We start from the raw sequence: 17,926 nt of genomic DNA, 5'->3' as shown, positions 1-17,926 counted from the left end.
GTGAATGAACCAGGCTGGCACTGAGTGTGCACAGACAGCTTCTGAAGGCCTGTTTGTGTGCGAGTGGGCTGAGGTGAATAGAAAGGTGATTCTTCATTGTTCAGGGGGACAGACACAAGAGAGCATAAATGGTTCGGGAGGAGTCATGTTTTGGAAAGAGGCCCCCAGCATCACCACCTAGATCAACATAATAGTCTGTGGTATGAAGTATGGTGTGAAGTTGAACACTGCAGGAGAGACAGGCATTCTGAAGCTGTGCTGTGAGAGAGACAGGCATTCTGAAGCTGTGCTGTGAGAGAGACAGGCATTCTGAAGCTGTGCTGTGAGAGAAACAGGCATTCTGAAGCTGTGCTGTGAGAGAAACAGGCATTCTGAAGCTGTGCTGTGAGAGAGACATGCATTCTGAAGCTGTGCTGTGAGAGAGACAGGCATTCTGAAGCTGTGCTGTGAGAGAGACATGCATTCTGAAGCTGTGCTGTGAGAGAGACAGGCATTCTGAAGCTGTGATTCTGTAGTGCTCACTCATTGATCTGAGCGAAGGGGAGCTGTTTACACTTTCACACCCGAGTTTATTTTGGCAAGCAGCGCTTGATGATTATTTCTCACGGTAAACTCCTGTATAATGACTGGAACGGGTGTGGTGGGGGGTCTTGGTGCAAGGTAGACTTTGACACTATGTTGATATCCCGTGGAGAATTAACTCAGTATAGCTTTATGAGGGAGAAGCACAAATTGAGGCCTTTCATTTTTATTGAGCTGCGTGGATATGAGGAGACTGTAAAACAGACATGAAGTCCAGGAGGGACTGCAGGTGCTCATCTACAGGTCAGACAGGTCTACTGCACCTGATCACACCTGCCTGAGTACCCCACCAGAAACACACACAGCTAACCTTCTCACTACAGAGAAAACAGCACACACACTCTCACACACACACTCACACACACTCACACACACACATACACACGCACTCACACACACACACATACACACACACTCACACACACTCACACACACATACACACACTCACACACATACACACACACTCACACATACATACACATACACACACACACTTACACACATACATTTACATACAATTACAAATACATACACTTACATACACACACAGACAGACAGACACACACACACACACACGCATACACACACACTCACACATACACACGCATACACACACACACACACACACACACACTGATAGATAGTGTTCATGGGGATGTGTGTGTGTAAGAGTGTGGTCAGTAATGTACAATACACTAACCCCACACACTTGTGCAATGTACTAATCGAACACGCATGTGCAACACACTAACTGCACACATCTTTATGACACATTAACCCCACACAGAAAATGTGCTTACCACAGAGCTGCTTAAGGGGTTAATACTAAACTACTCCAACAAGTGTAACTAATGACTTTATCACACACACTCCTTCCACATACTGTAAACACGGCGTGCAAACACCCAACAGCCATCTATTGAGAACACGTGAACCCAGACGAGCACGTTCTACTCCGTGAACTTTGTGAAAGCCGTTACACATGTACAGCATGTGGGAGAGCGTCAGATCGCTCAGATAAGCACCGTGATGTCATCCCTGCCGACCGCACCGCTGCTTGGCTGCTATTGCGCACTGCCCCCAGCCCCGCAGAACCTGTGGGGAACCGGCTGCCCCCAGCCCCGCAGAACCTGTGGGGAACCGGCTGCCCCCAGCCCCGCAGAACCTGTGGGGAACCGGCTGCCCCCAGCCCCGCAGAACCTGTGGGGAACCGGCTGCCCCCAGCCCCGCAGAACCTGTGGGGAACCGGCTGCCCCCAGCCCCGCAGAACCTGTGGGGAACCGGCTGCCCCCAGCCCCGCAGAACCTGTGGGGAACCGGCTGCCCCCAGCCCCGCAGAACCTGTGGGGAACCGGCTACTCCCAGCCCCGCAGAACCTGTGGGGAACCGGCTGTCCCCAGCCCCGCAGAACCTGTGGGGAACCGGCTGCCCCCAGCCCCGCAGAACCTGTGGGGAACCGGCTGCTCCTAGCCCCGCAGAACCTGTGGGGAACCGGCTGTCCCCAGCCCCTTAGCAAAGGCCTCCTGCAGCTCCTCTGCCCCAGGACCTGGAGTACAAGTGGAACATTCACACCTTGTTGGGTCAAACTCACACCCCTCTGTCAGTCCAGGATAGAGGTAGGGTTCCCCCCACCCCTGCCAGACCCCCACCCCCTGTCAGTGTGGAACAGGGGCAGGGTTCCCCCCGCCCCCCCCCCCCCCCCGCCAGTGTGGGACAGGGGCAGGGTTTCCCCCACCCCCCTGCCAGACCCGCTGCTCTGCCATGCCCCTCTTCACGGGACAGCGTGAAGCGGGGGCCACGCCCGTCCTGCTGACAGCTTTACGGCCGACGCCCCCCAGCCACTGTCCCGCCTGTTTGTGATGCGTGTGCTGAGGGCTCTAAATCAGCCACTGTGCGTCTCTCCCCCTGAACACACCTGAACACGCTCACTCTCCCTAACAGGGTCATAGCTGCCCCCCCCCCCCCCCCACACCCTGAACACGCTCACTCTCCCAAACAGGGTCATAGCTGCCCCCCCCCCACACCCTGAACACGCTCACTCTCCCTAACAGGGTCATAGCTGCCCCCCCCCCCCCCACACCCTGAACACGCTCACTCTCCCAAACAGGGTCATAGCTGCCCCCCCCCCCCCCACACCCTGAACACGCTCACTCTCCCAAACAGGGTCATAGCTGCCCCCCCCCCACACCCTGAACACGCTCACTCTCCCAAACAGGGTCATAGCTGCCCCCCCCTCCCACACCCTGAACACGCTCACTCTCCCAAACAGGGTCATAGCTGCCCCCCCGCCACACCCTGAACACGCTCACTCTCCCAAACAGGGTCATAGCTGCCCCCCCACACCCTGAACACGCTCACTCTCCCAAACAGGGTCATAGCTGAGAGTTTTAGGGTACAGCTGATTTGAGTGACGTTTTCATGGGACTGTGGTTGTGCTTGCGCTGGTTATTTTGCCAGAGGGCCCTGCCCTGATCCCTGTGTGTGCATTGGGCATTATGATAAATGTGCTAATTACAGGGGAAAGGCAAGCAAAACACAGACTTTGCTGGCCACGCCTTAGAAACTGCAGCCTGCAGGTAACAAACAGCCCTGTGATAAACAGGCTGCTGAATGGAATATAATTACCACTCTCACAAAGGACTCAATGAGAGCTCGCTAAGCTCCGGTTTCCTGCTGTGCCAGGGGGAGAGAGAGAGAGTGTGTGAGAGAGGGACAGAGAGAGTGTGAGAGGGAGAGAGAGAGAGAGACAGAGAAAGGGAGGGAGGGAGAGGGAGAGAGAATGAGAGAGTGTGAGAAAGAGGGAGCAAGAGAGAGAGAGTGTGTGTGAGAAAGGGAGGGAGATATCTGTATGAAATAAGCTTGGCAGAGCCTGGTGGGCAGTGCCAGGCCCCAGGTGTGTGCAGGGAAAACTGCACTTGTGCCTGGGCACTGGCCCAGGTGGGTGTCCCTCTGCTCCTGGCTTTCTGGGAGCTGAGTGGCAGGCCTGTCTCCTGGGAGACCAGCCCTGCAGCTCTGGTCTTCTCACGGTTCTGGAAGCTCTGTGCTCTGGCCTCACACCCTGCCTCAGTGACAGGCATTTACCGCCAAACACCATGCCCAGGCTCTAGGGGGTGGTGTGCTGTCTCTGTGGTGTAACACCATGCCCAGGCTCTAGGGGGCAGTGTTGACAGGGTTCATTGTACAGGGTGCAGGGTATAGGGTGCAGGGCGCAGGGTATAGGGCGCAGGGTACAGGGGGCAGGGCGCAGGGTACAGGGTGCAGAGTGCAGGGCGCAGGGTGCAGGGTATAGGGTGCGGGGCGCAGGGTGCAGGGCGCAGGGTACAGGGCGCAGGGTACAGGTGCAGAGTGCAGGGCGCAGGGTACAGGGGGCAGGGCGTAGGGTACAGGGTGCAGGGCGCAGGGTACAGAGTGCAGGGTGCAGGGTGCAGGGTATAGGGTGCGGGGCACAGGGTGCAGGGCGCAGGGTACAGGTGCAGGGCGCAGGGTACAGGGGGCAGGGTATAGGGTGCAGGGGGCAGGGCACAGGGGGTAGGGCGCAGGGGGCAGGGTATAGGGTGCAGGGCACAGGGTATAGGGTGCAGGGCGCAGGGTGCAGAGAGGTTGCAGTGGGGGTGCTGTTCTGGGACCTCAGTGCTCACTGCACCTGGGTGTTCTGTGAACAGGCAGTCTGGGGTTTCCTGCACAGGCGCTGTGGATGACTGCAGCTTTTGTCTGACGCAGAACAAGCTTGTAATGATATCCACACAGCACGCCCCAACCCCAGTACTGCAGTTATAAAAACACATTCTCTCTCTTCCACTTTCCCCCTCTCCCCCTCTCTCTGCCACATTCTCTCTCTTCTTCTTTCCCCCTCTCCCCCTCTCTCTGCCACATTTTCTCTCTCCCTCTTTCTCCCTCTCTCTGCCACATTCTCTCCCTCCCTCTTTACCTCTCTCTTTGACTCATTCTTTCTCTCTCTTCTCTCCTCTTTTTGTCACGTCCTCTCTCTCCCTCTTCTCCCCCTCTCTCTGCCACATTCTCTCCCTCCCTCTTTCCCTCTCTCTTTGACACATTCTTTCTCTCCCTCTTTCCCCCTCTCTGCCACATTCTCTCTCCCTTGTTTTCCCTCTCTCTTTACCACAGGCATTTGAATTGTACTGAGCATCAGAAACAGAATGTTAACTGTTTCTGTTAGACTGCTACGTTTAGAAGTTAGAAATTGGAATCACTGGGGATGTGTGTAGAAATGTATCCTCAGATTGAGATACAGTTTTTTATTTTTTCCTGTATAAATGAATATTCTTAATGAAAGCAGTCTTAGCTGCTGCAGACATTGGTATAAGCATATAGGGATGAGTGCATGATGAGCAGATAGAGTATCTGTGGTCAGATAGAGTATTCAGATAGAGTACCTGTAGTCAGGGAGCTGCATTGTGGGACATGGAGTCTGACAGGCAGGGTGTGGTTATGGGCTGCTGTGGCATCACAGCTGGGCTCCAACATGAACCGCACAGTGGGGTCCAGGGCCAGGGGTTTTGTCACAACAAATGTCCTGTGTGTGTGTGTGTGTGTGTGTGTGCTAGCTTGTGTAAGAGCTCAGGGGTGCTATGGGCGTAGAGTGGGGTCTAGACCAGGGGCTTCACACAGAGCTCAGGGGTGCGCTGTCCAATGGAGCTGCAGCACATGCATAGCATCTGTGTGTGTGTTTGTGTATACAGTGTGTGTGTGTGTGGGACACTGCTCTTGGCTGAGGTGAGGGTTGAGGACCAGGCCCAGGCCTCTGTGGGTGCTGCTGGGCTGAACCGCAGGGGGGTTGGGGTGGGGTGGGGGGGGGTCACCACATACATTCATGTCGGAACTTTTCTCAGGAGGGTTATGATGGGGGTGCCTGTATCTGCAGATGCCCTGTTCTGTTACACACATTATCTCCCTCTCCTTTCCTCTCCCCTCCTCTCCTCTACTCTCCCCTCCCCTCCTCCTCTTCTCTCCTCTCCCCTCATCTCCTCTCCTCTACTCTGCTCTCCTCTCCCCTCCACTTCTCTCCTCTTCCCTCATCTCCTCTCCTCTCCTCTACTCTGCTCTCCCCTTCTCTCCCCTCCCCTCCACTTCTCTCCTCTCCCCTCATCTCCTCTCCTCTACTCTGCTCTCCCCTTCTCTCCCCTCCCCTCCTCTTCTCTCCTCTCCCCTCTTTTCCTCGCTTCACATCCACCCCCCGTCCTCTCCTGTCCTCTATGTACTTGTAACTTTGCCCTCCGTTCTCTATGTACCTGTAACTGAAATTCTGTTTCTTGGAACTGAATTGGTTTATGATTTTAGGGTAAAAACAGACAGATATTGCCATAGGGGAAGGGCTTTATACCTGCTAGATGCAGACTTCACCGTCAGTGCTGCGCTAGTGTGTGTGTGAGAGCATGTGTGTGAGTGTGTGCGTGTGTGTGTGTGTGAGCATGTGTGTGTGTGCGTGTGTGTGTGTGTGTGAGTGTGTGTGTGTATGCATGCTAGGCATAGGTGATGTATTGCAAATATAATTATCGAATGCAATAACAGTTGTAGCCACCATATGGTGCATTGCCTTTCTTTTCATCTTTTTCTTTTTAATTTTACCTGAAGTGGTAAACAACCAAACTAAAGAGGCTGCTTGAAATGCTTCTGGAGAAAGAAACGCAACCGCTGTTATCTATTGGACGTTGATAAGACCAGCATCCAATCAGCAGCAAGGTCGCGCTGCTTCCATGTGATCATGTGATGATGCTGATTGGCTGTGTTTTGATCACCCAGGAGATAACCGTGGTGATGTTTTTCCTGGAATCATTTCACGTGGCCTGAAGTGTAGTTGTTTACTATTTCATCAGGTATAGTTAAAGAGAAAAAGGCCAAAAGAAAGGTAATACACCACACAATGGCTATGACTGTTATTGCATTCAATAATTGCCACGATATATCGTCTATCCCTAATACATGTGTGTGTGCGAGTGTGTGTCCATGTGTGTGAGTGTGTGTCCGTGTGTGTGTGTGAGTGTGCATGTGTGTGAGTGTGTGTCCATGTGTGTGAATGTGTGTGTGTGTGTGCATGTGAGTGTGTGTGTGTGTGTGTGCGTGTGTGAGTGTGTGTTTGAGTGTGTGTGTGTGTAGGATATTTTGGTGACTGTGTGAAGACTCCTCTCTGTCTGAAGTGCATGCCAAGACACTGAGCATGGGGTGGATGGTATTTGTGGCACTTGTTGCTAGGAGGGCTCTACTGAACACGTGCATGTACACCGCTCTCTCTCTCTCTCTCTCTCTCTCTCTCTCGCTCTCTCTCTCTCTCGCTCTCTCTCTCTCTCTCTCTCTCTCTTACAAACAGGACAGTAGGAAGCCTGAGATATATTTGCGTACTATAAACAGGCATCCTGCAGATCTGACACATCTTTTGGGTATCAAGAGAGAGAAAGAGAAGTGAAGGAGAGGGAGAGAGAGAGGGGGGGAGGGGAAGTGGGTCTTTAATAGATACTGCAGATAAGTGGTGGAGGTGTTTGACCTCGCTCGTATGTCAGAGAAACAGGCTGTAAACAAAATATTAAAAATAAACAGGAAAACTGAGCTTAGGCCACCTACAAGCACCCAGGGAAACCTGAGAACCTGGAAGACCAGAGAGACCTCAGCTTTCCCACAATGCAATGCCTGAGTGACTCAGAGGCCAGGTGCTGGAGGCTGTGGAGTAAGCCCTCACTATGATCTATTCAGAGAGCACCGACACACACTTAAAGAACATCGAAGGCAGAAAGTGGTGTCATACATTCAATATTCTACATCGTGTCAGTCTATCAGTCTTTGTATATATTACACAACTACACAATAAGTACCCAGTATGAAGTATAGCTAGTGTTAAAAACAGTACAGAGACCTCACAGGGTGCAGTGATGCCCCCCACAGAACTGAATCCAGCCCGATCCGTGGTTGTGCCGAGAGTGTGCAACAGAGACTGTGAGTAACTGAGGACTGTGTGCTTTATAGGGCCCGTGTGTGATAGATGGACTGTGTGCGTTATAGGGACCATGTGTGATAGATGGACTGTGTGCTTTATAGGGACCGTGTGTGATAGATGGACTGTGTGCTTTATAGGGACCGTGTGTGATAGATGGACTGTGTGATTCAGGGACAGTGTGCAGTTGAGACTGTGTGATTCAGGGACAGTGTGTGGTTGGGACTGTGTAATTCAGGGACAGTGTGTGGTTGGGACTGTGTGATTCAGGGACAGTGTGTGGTTGGGACTGTGTGATTCAGGGACAGTGTGCAGTTGAGACTGTGTGATTCAGGGACAGTGTGTGGTTGGGACTGTGTAATTCAGGGACAGTGTGTGGTTGGGACTGTGTGATTCAGGGACAGTGTGCAGTTGAGACTGTGTGATTCAGGGACAGTGTGTGGTTGGGACTGTGTAATTCAGGGACAGTGTGTGGTTGGGACTGTGTGATTCAGGGACAGTGTGTGGTTGGGACTGTGTGATTCAGGGACAGTGTGCAGTTGAGACTGTGTGATTCAGGGACAGTGTGTGGTTGGGACTGTGTAATTCAGGGACAGTGTGTGGTTGGGACTGTGTGATTCAGGGACAGTGTGCAGTTGAGACTGTGTGATTCAGGGACAGTGTGTGGTTGGGACTGTGTAATTCAGGGACAGTGTGTGGTTGGGACTGTGTGATTCAGGGACAGTGTGTGGTTGGGACTGTGTGATTCAGGGACAGTGTGTGGTTGGGACTGGGTGATTCAGGGACAGTGTGTGGTTGAGACTGTGTGTGATTCAGGGACAGTGTGTGGTTGAGACCGTGTGTGATTCAGGGACAGTGTGTGGTTGAGACTGTGTGTGGTTGGGACAGAGTCCTCAGCTTGTAACAGGAAACTTTGTTCCCTCAATGAGCACCCGTCCTCTATCCCTCCCACTCACTCCTTCTCCCTCCCTACCTCTCCCTCTGTCGCTCTCCCTCTGTCAGTCCCTCTGACTGTGTGGAATTTGGCAGGTCTCTCTCTCTCTCCCTCTCTCTCTCTCTTTCCCCGGTGACAGTGAGTGGTAGTGTGTGCTGCATTGTTCTGTTGTTTGGATCCGGAGGTAAAGTGCACAGGTAAGAGAGTGTGGGAATGTGTCTGCCAGCTGCCGTACAGACACTGTAAATGTATCTGCTAACTACGCAGCGTTCACGGGACTTTGCTGCTGTCTGTTTCTGTGGTCTTTTCTCTGCTGTGGTCAGGCTTATGAAGGTATTACAGACGCATTAATGAAAGTTAGTGGAAGAGGCAGCCTGGGTGTGTTGTGTTGCTGTGGATCTGGTCAGGCTGCTGAACAGAGTTAATGGGTAATGGTTAAGCAGGGTTAAAGTCTACAGGCACGTGTGTCTGTGTGTGTGTGTGTGTGTGTGTGTGTGTGTGTCTGTCTCTGTCTCTGTGTGTGTCTGTGTGTGTGTGTGTGTGTTCTGCAGGATTCTGAAGAATTATTCTGAGGGGTGTTTGTGTAACTAACACTCTGTGAAAGAGGTTTCCTTGTTGTTTTGCCCTATAAATCATTTATGGAATAACAGAACAGTTAATCTTTGGAAAACATCAGTAGCTAATGTTATTAACTAACATATGTGTAATTTAGCATTTATGGTGACAGAAACATGTAACTAAATTTAACTCATTTAAGAAATGCAGATCTCCTGACCCCCCGTAGAAAAACACACCCAGGGGAAGCAGTGAGTTAGCGTGATCTCTCTGTAGGCTGCACCTGCTCGCTCGTTAACAGCCGCTCACAGCTTGAAGACCAGTCAGTAAGACTGTGAGGTGTGCTTCCACTTCTATCCCAACACATTCAGAGATATGGAGTGCTGTTTACACTGGTGTTCTGCCAGATCGGTTATCGCGGTGGATGAAGTGATAACAGCGTTCTCACACTGCGGTGTGTAATCGTACAGGACTCACACTGCAGTGTGTAATCATACAGGACTCACACTGCGGTGTGTAATCGTACAGGACTCACACTGCAGTGTGTAATCATACAGGACTCACACTGCGGTGTGTAATCGTACAGGACTCACACTGCGGTGTGTAATCGTACAGGACTCACACTGCGGTGTGTAATCGTACAGGACTCACACTGCGGTGTGTAATCGTACAGGACTCACACTGCAGTGTGTAATCCTACAGGACTCACACTGCGGTGTGTAATCATACAGGACTCACACTGCGGTGTGTAATCATACAGGACTCACACTGCTGTGTGTAATCATACAGGACTCACACTGCGGTGTGTAATCATACAGGACTCACACTGCAGTGTGTAATCATACAGGACTCACACTGCTGTGTGTAATCGTACAGGACTCACACTGCGGTGTGTAATCGTACAGGACTCACACTGCGGTGTGTAATCCTACAGGACTCACACTGCGGTGTGTAATCATACAGGACTCACACTGCGGTGTGTACTCGTACAGGTTCCTGTAAATCCCCCTCCCTTAGCTGTGTTTCCTTTATTTTTCTTCTTCTTCTGAAACTGAGAGAGAAAGAGTTTTTTCTATATGTGTGTGTGCATACTATCTTATTTTATGTATAGCTTGTTTTATTGTAAAGTTTTTTGAGACTGATGTTGGTGATAATGCACTTTAAATAAATTTGACTTTGACTTTTGACTTTGACCAGAACAAAACAATTATAACTTGCAGTATTCTATTTCTTTTCCTCATATTTTGAAGTTGTGTCTAGCTCCCTGAGATCATGTTTATTGCCAAGGCCCAGGATAGGCAGTACTGCTTCTCTCTCTCTTCTCTCTCTCTCTCTCCTGCCCTCCCTCACATTCTTTCTCTCCCTCTCCCTCTCTCTCTCCCTTCCTCCCTCTCTTTCCCTCTCCCTTTCTCTCCCTCTCTTTCTCTTTCTCTCCCTCTTGCTCTCCCTCCCTCTCTCTCTCCCATCGCTCTCTCTCTCCCCTCTCTCTCCCTCTCTCTCTCTCTCCATCTCTCTCCCCTCCCTCTCTCTCTCTCTCTCTCTCTCTCTCTCTCTCCCTCTCCCTCTCTCTCCCTCTCTCTCTCTCTCTCTCTCTGGTCTTGGTCCGTATGTGTGCTGAAATGCTGGTAGTTTGTGGTGGGTCGATCTCAGCAGCAGGCTGGGTTATGTGAGGTGACTGGACAGTGGGAGAGGGGCGCTGGTCTGGAGTCAGTCTTCACATGCACACTCCACCGACATGTGTGTGTGTAGATGAGTGTGTAAGTGTGTGTGTGTGTGTGTGTATGTGTGTGTATATGTAATTGTATTTAAATGTATGTGCGTAAGTGTGTGTGACAGTGTGTGTGTGTATGTAAGTGTGTGTGTGTGTGTGTGTGTGTAAGTGAGTGTGTAAGTGTGTGTGAGTGTGCGTGTGTGTATGTAAGTGAGTGTGTAAGTGTGTGTGTATGTAAGTGAGTGTGTAAGTGTGTGTGAGTGTGTGTGTGTGAGAGTGTGTGTGTGTGTGTATGTAAGTGAGTGTGTAAGTGTGTGTGTGTGAGAGTGTGTAAGTGTGTATGTAAATAAGTGTGTAAGTGCGTTTGTGTGTGTGTGTGTGAGAGTGTGTATGTAAGTGAGTGTGTGTGTGTGTGTGTGTATGTAAGTGAGTGTGTAAGTGTGAGTGTGTGTGTGTATGTAAGTGAGTGTGTAAGTGTGTGTGTGTGAGAGTGTGTAAGTGTGTATGTAAATAAGTGTGTAAGTGCGTTTGTGTGTGTGTGTGAGAGTGTGTATGTAAGTGAGCGTGTGTGTGTGTGTGTGTATGTAAGTGAGTGTGTAAGTGTGTGTGTGTGTGTGTATGTAAGTGAGTGTGTGTGTGTGTGTGTGTATGTAAGTGAGTGTGTAAGTGTGTGTGTGTGTGTGTATGTAAGTGAGTGTGTTTGTGTGTGTGTGTGTGTAAGTGTGTGTGAGAGTGTGTATGTAAGTGAGTGTGTGTGTGTGTGTGTGTGTATGTAAGTGAGTGTGTAAGTGTGTGTGTGTGTGACAGTACTGTTGATAGCTCAGTGCTGGTGACAGGGTGATGTACAGCAGACCTCCCGCTCTGTCAGCATGTCCTGCTTTCCCTCAGTCACGCCAGTCAGGCCCCGCCCCCACACGCGCGCAACATCTGGCACAAGCAGCTGCAGGGAGCTGGGCAACAAACCCTCTGGCCGGCTCTAATCCTTTTTCCACAGTAATTATCCCTAATGGCCAGCCATTACGGCTCTGATTAATATGTAGTTTTATAGGCAGGTAATGGCCTCTACCTTCATTACCTCTTATACTGGCAGCTGTGGCAGCACCATTTCACTGTCTTATTAGGCCGTTTTGTAGACTGTTTGGGGAGCTGAAGTGACTCATTTCGGTATGTGTGACTAACAGTAGGACAGGCACCAGCCAAAGAGACATTTCCCTTCTCTAAAATGGCCCCTGGGGCTTCAACTGCCCCATGAATGGAGGACCTGCAAGGAGGTGTGATTCACTCTCTCCCTTATTGACTGAAACAGAGCTGAGCACTGCTACTGCTTGGAAAGGCTGCATAGCACTCATTAAACAGGCCCCTCTCAGCCTGAGCATCTCAACAGTATGACAACAGAGTCAACCATATGAGCCTCAGGTTTACAGAGCAGAGACTGTGTCAGAATCCAGTCATCCTGTCATTAGTGAAATGAGGAGCGGTTTCTCCTGGCTGTGGGGGCAGTGTGGTAATAATGAGGAGCGGTTTCTCCTGGCTGTGGGGCAGTGTGGTAATAATGAGGAGCGGTTTCTCCTGGCTGTGGGGCAGTGTGGTAATAATGAGGAGCGGTTTCTCCTGGCTGGGGCAGTGTGGTAATAATGAGGAGCGGTTTCTCCTGGCTGGGGCAGTGTGGTAATAATGAGGAGCGGTTTCTCCTGCCTGGGGCAGTGTGGTAATAATGAGGAGCGGTTTCTCCTGGCTGGGGCAGTGTGATAATAATGAGGAGCGGTTTCTCCTGGCTGTGGGGCAGTGTGATAATAATGAGGAGCGGTTTCTCCTGCCTGGGGCAGTGTGGTAATAATGAGGAGCGGTTTCTCCTGCCTGGGGCAGTGTGGTAATAATGAGGAGCGGTTTCTCCTGGCTGGGGCAGTGTGGTAATAATGAGGAGCGGTTTCTCCTGGCTGTGGGGCAGTGTGGTAATAATGAGGAGCGGTTTCTCCTGCCTGGGGCAGTGTGGTAATAATGAGGAGCGGTTTCTCCTGGCTGGGGCAGTGTGGTAATAATGAGGAGCGGTTTCTCCTGGCTGTGGGGCAGTGTGGTAATAATGAGGAGCGGTTTCTCCTGCCTGGGGCAGTGTGGTAATAATGAGGAGCGGTTTCTCCTGGCTGGGGCAGTGTGGTAATAATGAGGAGCGGTTTCTCCTGGCTGTGGGGCAGTGTGGTAATAATGAGGAGCGGTTTCTCCTGGCTGTGGGGCAGTGTGGTAATAATGAGGAGAGGTTTCTCCTGGCTGTGGGGCAGTGTGGTAATAATGAGGAGCGGTTTCTCCTGCCTGGGGCAGTGTTAGCTGCACTCGAACCCGCGGATGAGGGGGGTCTTTGGGGGGCAGATCTGAAACGAGGCACCCCTGTCTGCCTGGGTCCCAGGGAAGATTCCAGAAGGGCAGAGTCATGTGCGTGCAGACAGACAGTGCTGCCGCAGGTGGGGGGGTGGGGGGGGGCAGACAGACAGTGCTGCCGCAGGTGGGGGGGTGGGGGGGGGGCAGACAGACAGTGCTGCCGCAGGTGGGGGGGTGGGGGGGGCAGACAGACAGTGCTGCCGCAGGTGGGGGGGTGGGGGGGGCAGACAGACAGTGCTGCCGCAGGTGGGGGGGTGGGGGGGGGGCAGACAGACAGTGCTACAGGTGGGGGGGGGGGCAGACAGACAGTGCTGCTGCAGGAAGGGGGTGTGTGTGTAGCCTCCGACTCGGGGGGGGGGGGGGGGGGGGGTAGGGCTGTGTCATTTCCCATAACCTCGCATTGCATCAGCGACCTGCAGCAGCATGAAGAGCACAGGTACTCTCACACACCTGCACCATGCCACGCCCCTCCCCCAGCCCCGCCTCCTTTCATTCAGAACTCCACTACACATTCCTGTGAGAATCCCCATTCACTACAGATGTGTATGCGCATACGCACACACACACACTCTCACACACACGCACATACACATACACACACACACACACACACACACTCTCACACACACACACACACACGCATACGCACACACATACTCTCACACACACACACACACAAACCCTCACTACAGCCAGGAGAAACCCTCACACACACACATACACACTCTCACACACACACACACACATACGCACACACACACACACACACTCACACACACACGCACACACACACACACACACACACATACGCACACACACACACACTCTCACATACACACACACACACACACACTCTCACGCACACACACACTCACACACACACACACACACACTCACTCACGCACACACACACTCACACAAACATTCACACACACACACTCGCACACACACACACACACACACACACACACACTCATGCATACACTCACACACACACACACACACACACACACTCATGCATACACTCACACACACACACACATGCACACAGCAGGCTCATAAATGTGTGTGTGCTGCTGTGGTGCTGTACCAGCCTTTGCTTTAGTGGAGATTCAGAATGTTGGCTTCAGACATTCCGTTCTGATGAATTCCTTCTGAAACCACATTGTCCTTTTATGGCAAACCAGTGCGTGTAACGATGCGGGGGAAGCAGTGGTCCGTAAAACTGCGTCCGTTAGTGGGTTTGACTCTGGATCTGCGGGCTCCTCCAGGTGGTAGCATCTGCGTGTCCTTGCCTCGCTCATCTACGGAATGAACCCTCTCCCTGCAAGCAGGCTAGCCCTTATATCTCTGTGCTCTGTCTGTATCTGTCAGGCTGTTTCTCTGTGCTCTGTCTGTATCTGTCAGGCTGTTTCTCTGTGCTCTGTCTGTATCTGTCAGGCTGTTTCTCTGTGCTCTGTCTGTGTCTGTCAGGCTGTTTCTCTGTGCTCTGTCTGTATCTGTCAGGCTGTTTCTCTGTGCTCTGTCTGTGTCTGTCAGGCTGTTTCTCTGTGCTCTGTCTGTGTCTGTCAGGCTGTTTCTCTGTGCTCTGTCTGTATCTGTCAGGCTGTTTCTCTGTGCTCTGTCTATGTCTGTCAGGCTGTTTCTTTGTGCTCTGTCTATGTCTGTCAGGCTGTTTCTTTGTGCTCTGTCTGTGTCTGTCAGGCTGTTTCTCTGTGCTCTGTCTGTGTCTGTCAGGCTGTTTCTCTGTGCTTTGCTTCTATCTGTCAGGCTCTTGCCAGAGCGGCAGCTGCCTAATGTCTCCTCTTGTTCCTCGAAGTTTCTGGAAAGTTGTAGCCGCCCCCTCCCTGTTCAGATAGTGAGACTGTATGGCTGTGTCTGGGCCCTTCATGCCAGAGTCCCCCCCAGTGGGGGTGCTGCAGCGGGGGCAGCACTTCCTGGTGTGTCCTGCCAGTCTACTGAGGGAGGGGAAGGGGGGGGGGGGCACTGTTCACAGTCGAGAAACACAGCAGGGATTGGGGGGGGGTAGGGGGGGTGGGGGGGTGGATCCCCCAGCAGCAGGGGGACTCTAACCTTCCTCCTGTGAGGGGAGTGCTTTCTGCACTGAGCCGGGTGCAACCCTTCCACGGTGTCTGACTGGCTGCAGCGCTGTAATTGACAGCCCTGCTCTCTCTCTCATTGGCAGGTGGTTCTGCGAGGGGCGGGAGCTGCATCACTGTCCTGATATCCAGATCTCGCGGCATGCGGACCTGCACACGCTGGTGATCACAGAGGCCTTCGAGGACGACACCGGACGCTACACCTGCGTGGCGTCCAATTACCTGGGAGCCGACAACACCTCTGCAGAGGTCTACATCGAAGGTGTGGCACGCGCGTGCGTCATGCTCCGCACACCTCCCTCACCCCCCTCACCTTCCTCACCTGCTACAGTGCTGACAGGGCTCCATCAACACACCTTTCTCTTGGGGTCCTGTGCTATGGATAGGTCCTGTGTGTCCGCTTGCAGTGACTCTGCTGGCCACAGGCGTGTGTGTGACTCAACTTCTGCTCAGAACAGGAAGTGAGCAGATTGCAGAGTGTCACTGCATGTGGCAGCAGTGTGCATAGTACAGTGGGTAGGGTTAGGGTTAGGGTAGTACAGTGGTTAGGAACCTTGGGTTAGGGTTGGGCTTAGGGTTAGGGTTAGGGTAGTACAGTGGTTAGGGGCCTGGGGTTAGGGTAGTACTGTGGTTAGGGGCCTGGGGTTAGGTTTAGGGTTAGGGTTAGGGTAGTACAGTGGTTAGGGTTAGGGTTAGGGTTAGGGTAGTACAGTGGTTAGGGTTAGGGTAGTACAGTGGTTAGGGGCCTGGGGTTAGGGTTAGGGTAGTACAGTGGTTAGGGTTAGGTTTAGGGTTAGGGTAGTACAGTGGTTAAGGTTAGGGTTAGGGTAGTACAGTGGTTAGGGTTAGGGTTAGGGTAGTACAGTGGTTAGGGGCCTGGGGTTAGGGTTAGGGTTAGGGTTAGGGTTAGGGTAGTACAGTGGTTAGGGTTAGGGTTAGGGTAGTACAGTGGTTAGGGGCCTGGGGTTAGGGTTAGGGTAGTACAGTGGTTAGGGTTAGGGTTAGGGTAGTACAGTGGTTAGGGTTAGGGTTAGGGTAGTACAGTAGTTAGGGGCCTGGGGTTAGGGTTAGGGTTAGGGTTAGGGTAGTACAGTGGTTAGGGTTACGGTTAGGGTAGTACAGTGGTTAGGGGCCTGGGGTTAGGGTTAGGGTTAGGGTAGTACAGTGGTTAGGGTTAGGGTTAGGGTAGTACAGTGGTTAGGGGCCTGGGGTTAGGGTTAGGGTTAGGGTAGTACAGTGGTTAGGGTTAGGGTTAGGGTAGTACAGTGGTTAGGGTTAGGGTTAGGGTAGTACAGTGGTTAGGGGCCTGGGGTTAGGGTTAGGGTTAGGGTAGTACAGTGGTTAGGGGCCTGGGGTTAGGGTTAGGGTAGTACAGTGGTTAGGGTTAGGGTTAGGGTAGTACAGTGGTTAGGGTTAGGGTTAGGGTAGTACAGTGGTTAGGGTTACGGTTAGGGTAGTACAGTGGTTAGGGGCCTGGGGTTAGGGTTAGGGTTAGGGTTAGGATAGTACAGTGGTTAGGGTTAGGGTTAGGGTAGTACAGTGGTTAGGGGCCTGGGGTTAGGGTTAGGGTTAGGGTAGTACAGTGGTTAGGGTTAGGGTTAGGGTAGTACAGTGGTTAGGGTTAGGGTTAGGGTAGTACAGTGGTTAGGGGCCTGGGGTTAGGGTTAGGGTTAGGGTAGTACAGTGGTTAGGGGCCTGGGGTTAGGGTTAGGGTAGTACAGTGGTTAGGGTTAGGGTTAGGGTAGTACAGTGGTTAGGGTTAGGGTTAGGGTAGTACAGTGGTTAGGGTTACGGTTAGGGTAGTACAGTGGTTAGGGGCCTGGGGTTAGGGTTAGGGTTAGGGTTAGGGTAGTACAGTGGTTAGGGTTACGGTTAGGGTAGTACAGTGGTTAGGGGCCTGGGGTTAGGGTTAGGGTTAGGGTTAGGGTAGTACAGTGGTTAGGGTTAGGGTTAGGGTAGTACAGTGGTTAGGGTTAGGGTAGTACAGTGGTTAGGGGCCTGGGGTTAGGGTTAGGGTTAGGGTAGTACAGTGGTTAGGGTTAGGGTTAGGGTAGTACAGTGGTTAGGGTTAGGGTTAGGATGCCTGTTCAGCACTAGGAGTGAATAATGAAGTGACAGGTAACAAAGAGCACCAATCAGGAAGCGCCTTCTCTCCCTGCCTGAGGACGTCTGATTCCTGCTCCTCTTTCCTGCAGAGTAGAGGTGATAGAGGAGGAGGAATAGTCGTCTGTCTGTCTGTCTGTTAGAGGGTGTCTGATTTCTCAGTGTGTCTGCTCTTTTCTCCATTGCACTGATATAAGTGTGTCCTGTCACTAATGGAGACAACAAAGAATTCTGGGAGTTCTTTGCAGATGTCACGCCTCAGTGTTCCTGTAAGAGGGGCAGAAATCTCTCAAATATCCACCCCTGTGTTCAAGTCCAGACAAGAAACTCAAGCCCAGGAGAATTAGCATCGTTATCCGCTCACAATTATGAATGTTTTTCCATTTTCTTTTTTCTGCATTATTACACATCCATCCAGTGCTCTGTAGTGCAGTGGTCTGTGTGTAATCCGCTCCTCTCCCTCTCATTCTGCTCCTCTCATATCTGTTCTTCTCCTCTCATCTCATCCACTTGGTCGCTCTGTCTCTGTGTTGATCTCTTTCCACTCCCCGCTTCTCCCTCCCCCCTTTTTCTCTCTCCCTCTCTCTTTCTCCCCTTTTCTCTTTTACTCCTCCTCTCCCTCTCCCCCT

At 52.0% G+C, this 17,926-nt stretch overlaps 2 protein-coding genes across 2 annotated transcripts in view; both read left to right on the top strand.

The window, feature by feature from the left end:
• LOC118225964 (tripartite motif-containing protein 16-like) overlaps nucleotides 1–17,926 on the top strand; it is an 890,716-nt gene that overhangs the window by 213,356 nt on the left and 659,434 nt on the right. The window lies entirely within an intron of this gene.
• The window catches only part of palld (palladin, cytoskeletal associated protein), a 67,691-nt gene that overhangs the window by 8,526 nt on the left and 41,239 nt on the right, over nucleotides 1–17,926 (top strand). Inside the window, 1 exon segment of the mRNA XM_035415063.1 lies at nucleotides 15,281–15,456. Within this exon segment, the coding sequence (XP_035270954.1) occupies nucleotides 15,281–15,456 (176 nt within the window).

Source organism: Anguilla anguilla, chromosome 4 (assembly GCF_013347855.1).
Source record: "Anguilla anguilla isolate fAngAng1 chromosome 4, fAngAng1.pri, whole genome shotgun sequence".
Taxonomy (NCBI): domain Eukaryota; kingdom Metazoa; phylum Chordata; class Actinopteri; order Anguilliformes; family Anguillidae; genus Anguilla; species Anguilla anguilla.
The sequence above is the reverse complement of the archived record's forward strand: the minus strand, read 5'-3'. Positions and strand labels throughout refer to the sequence as shown.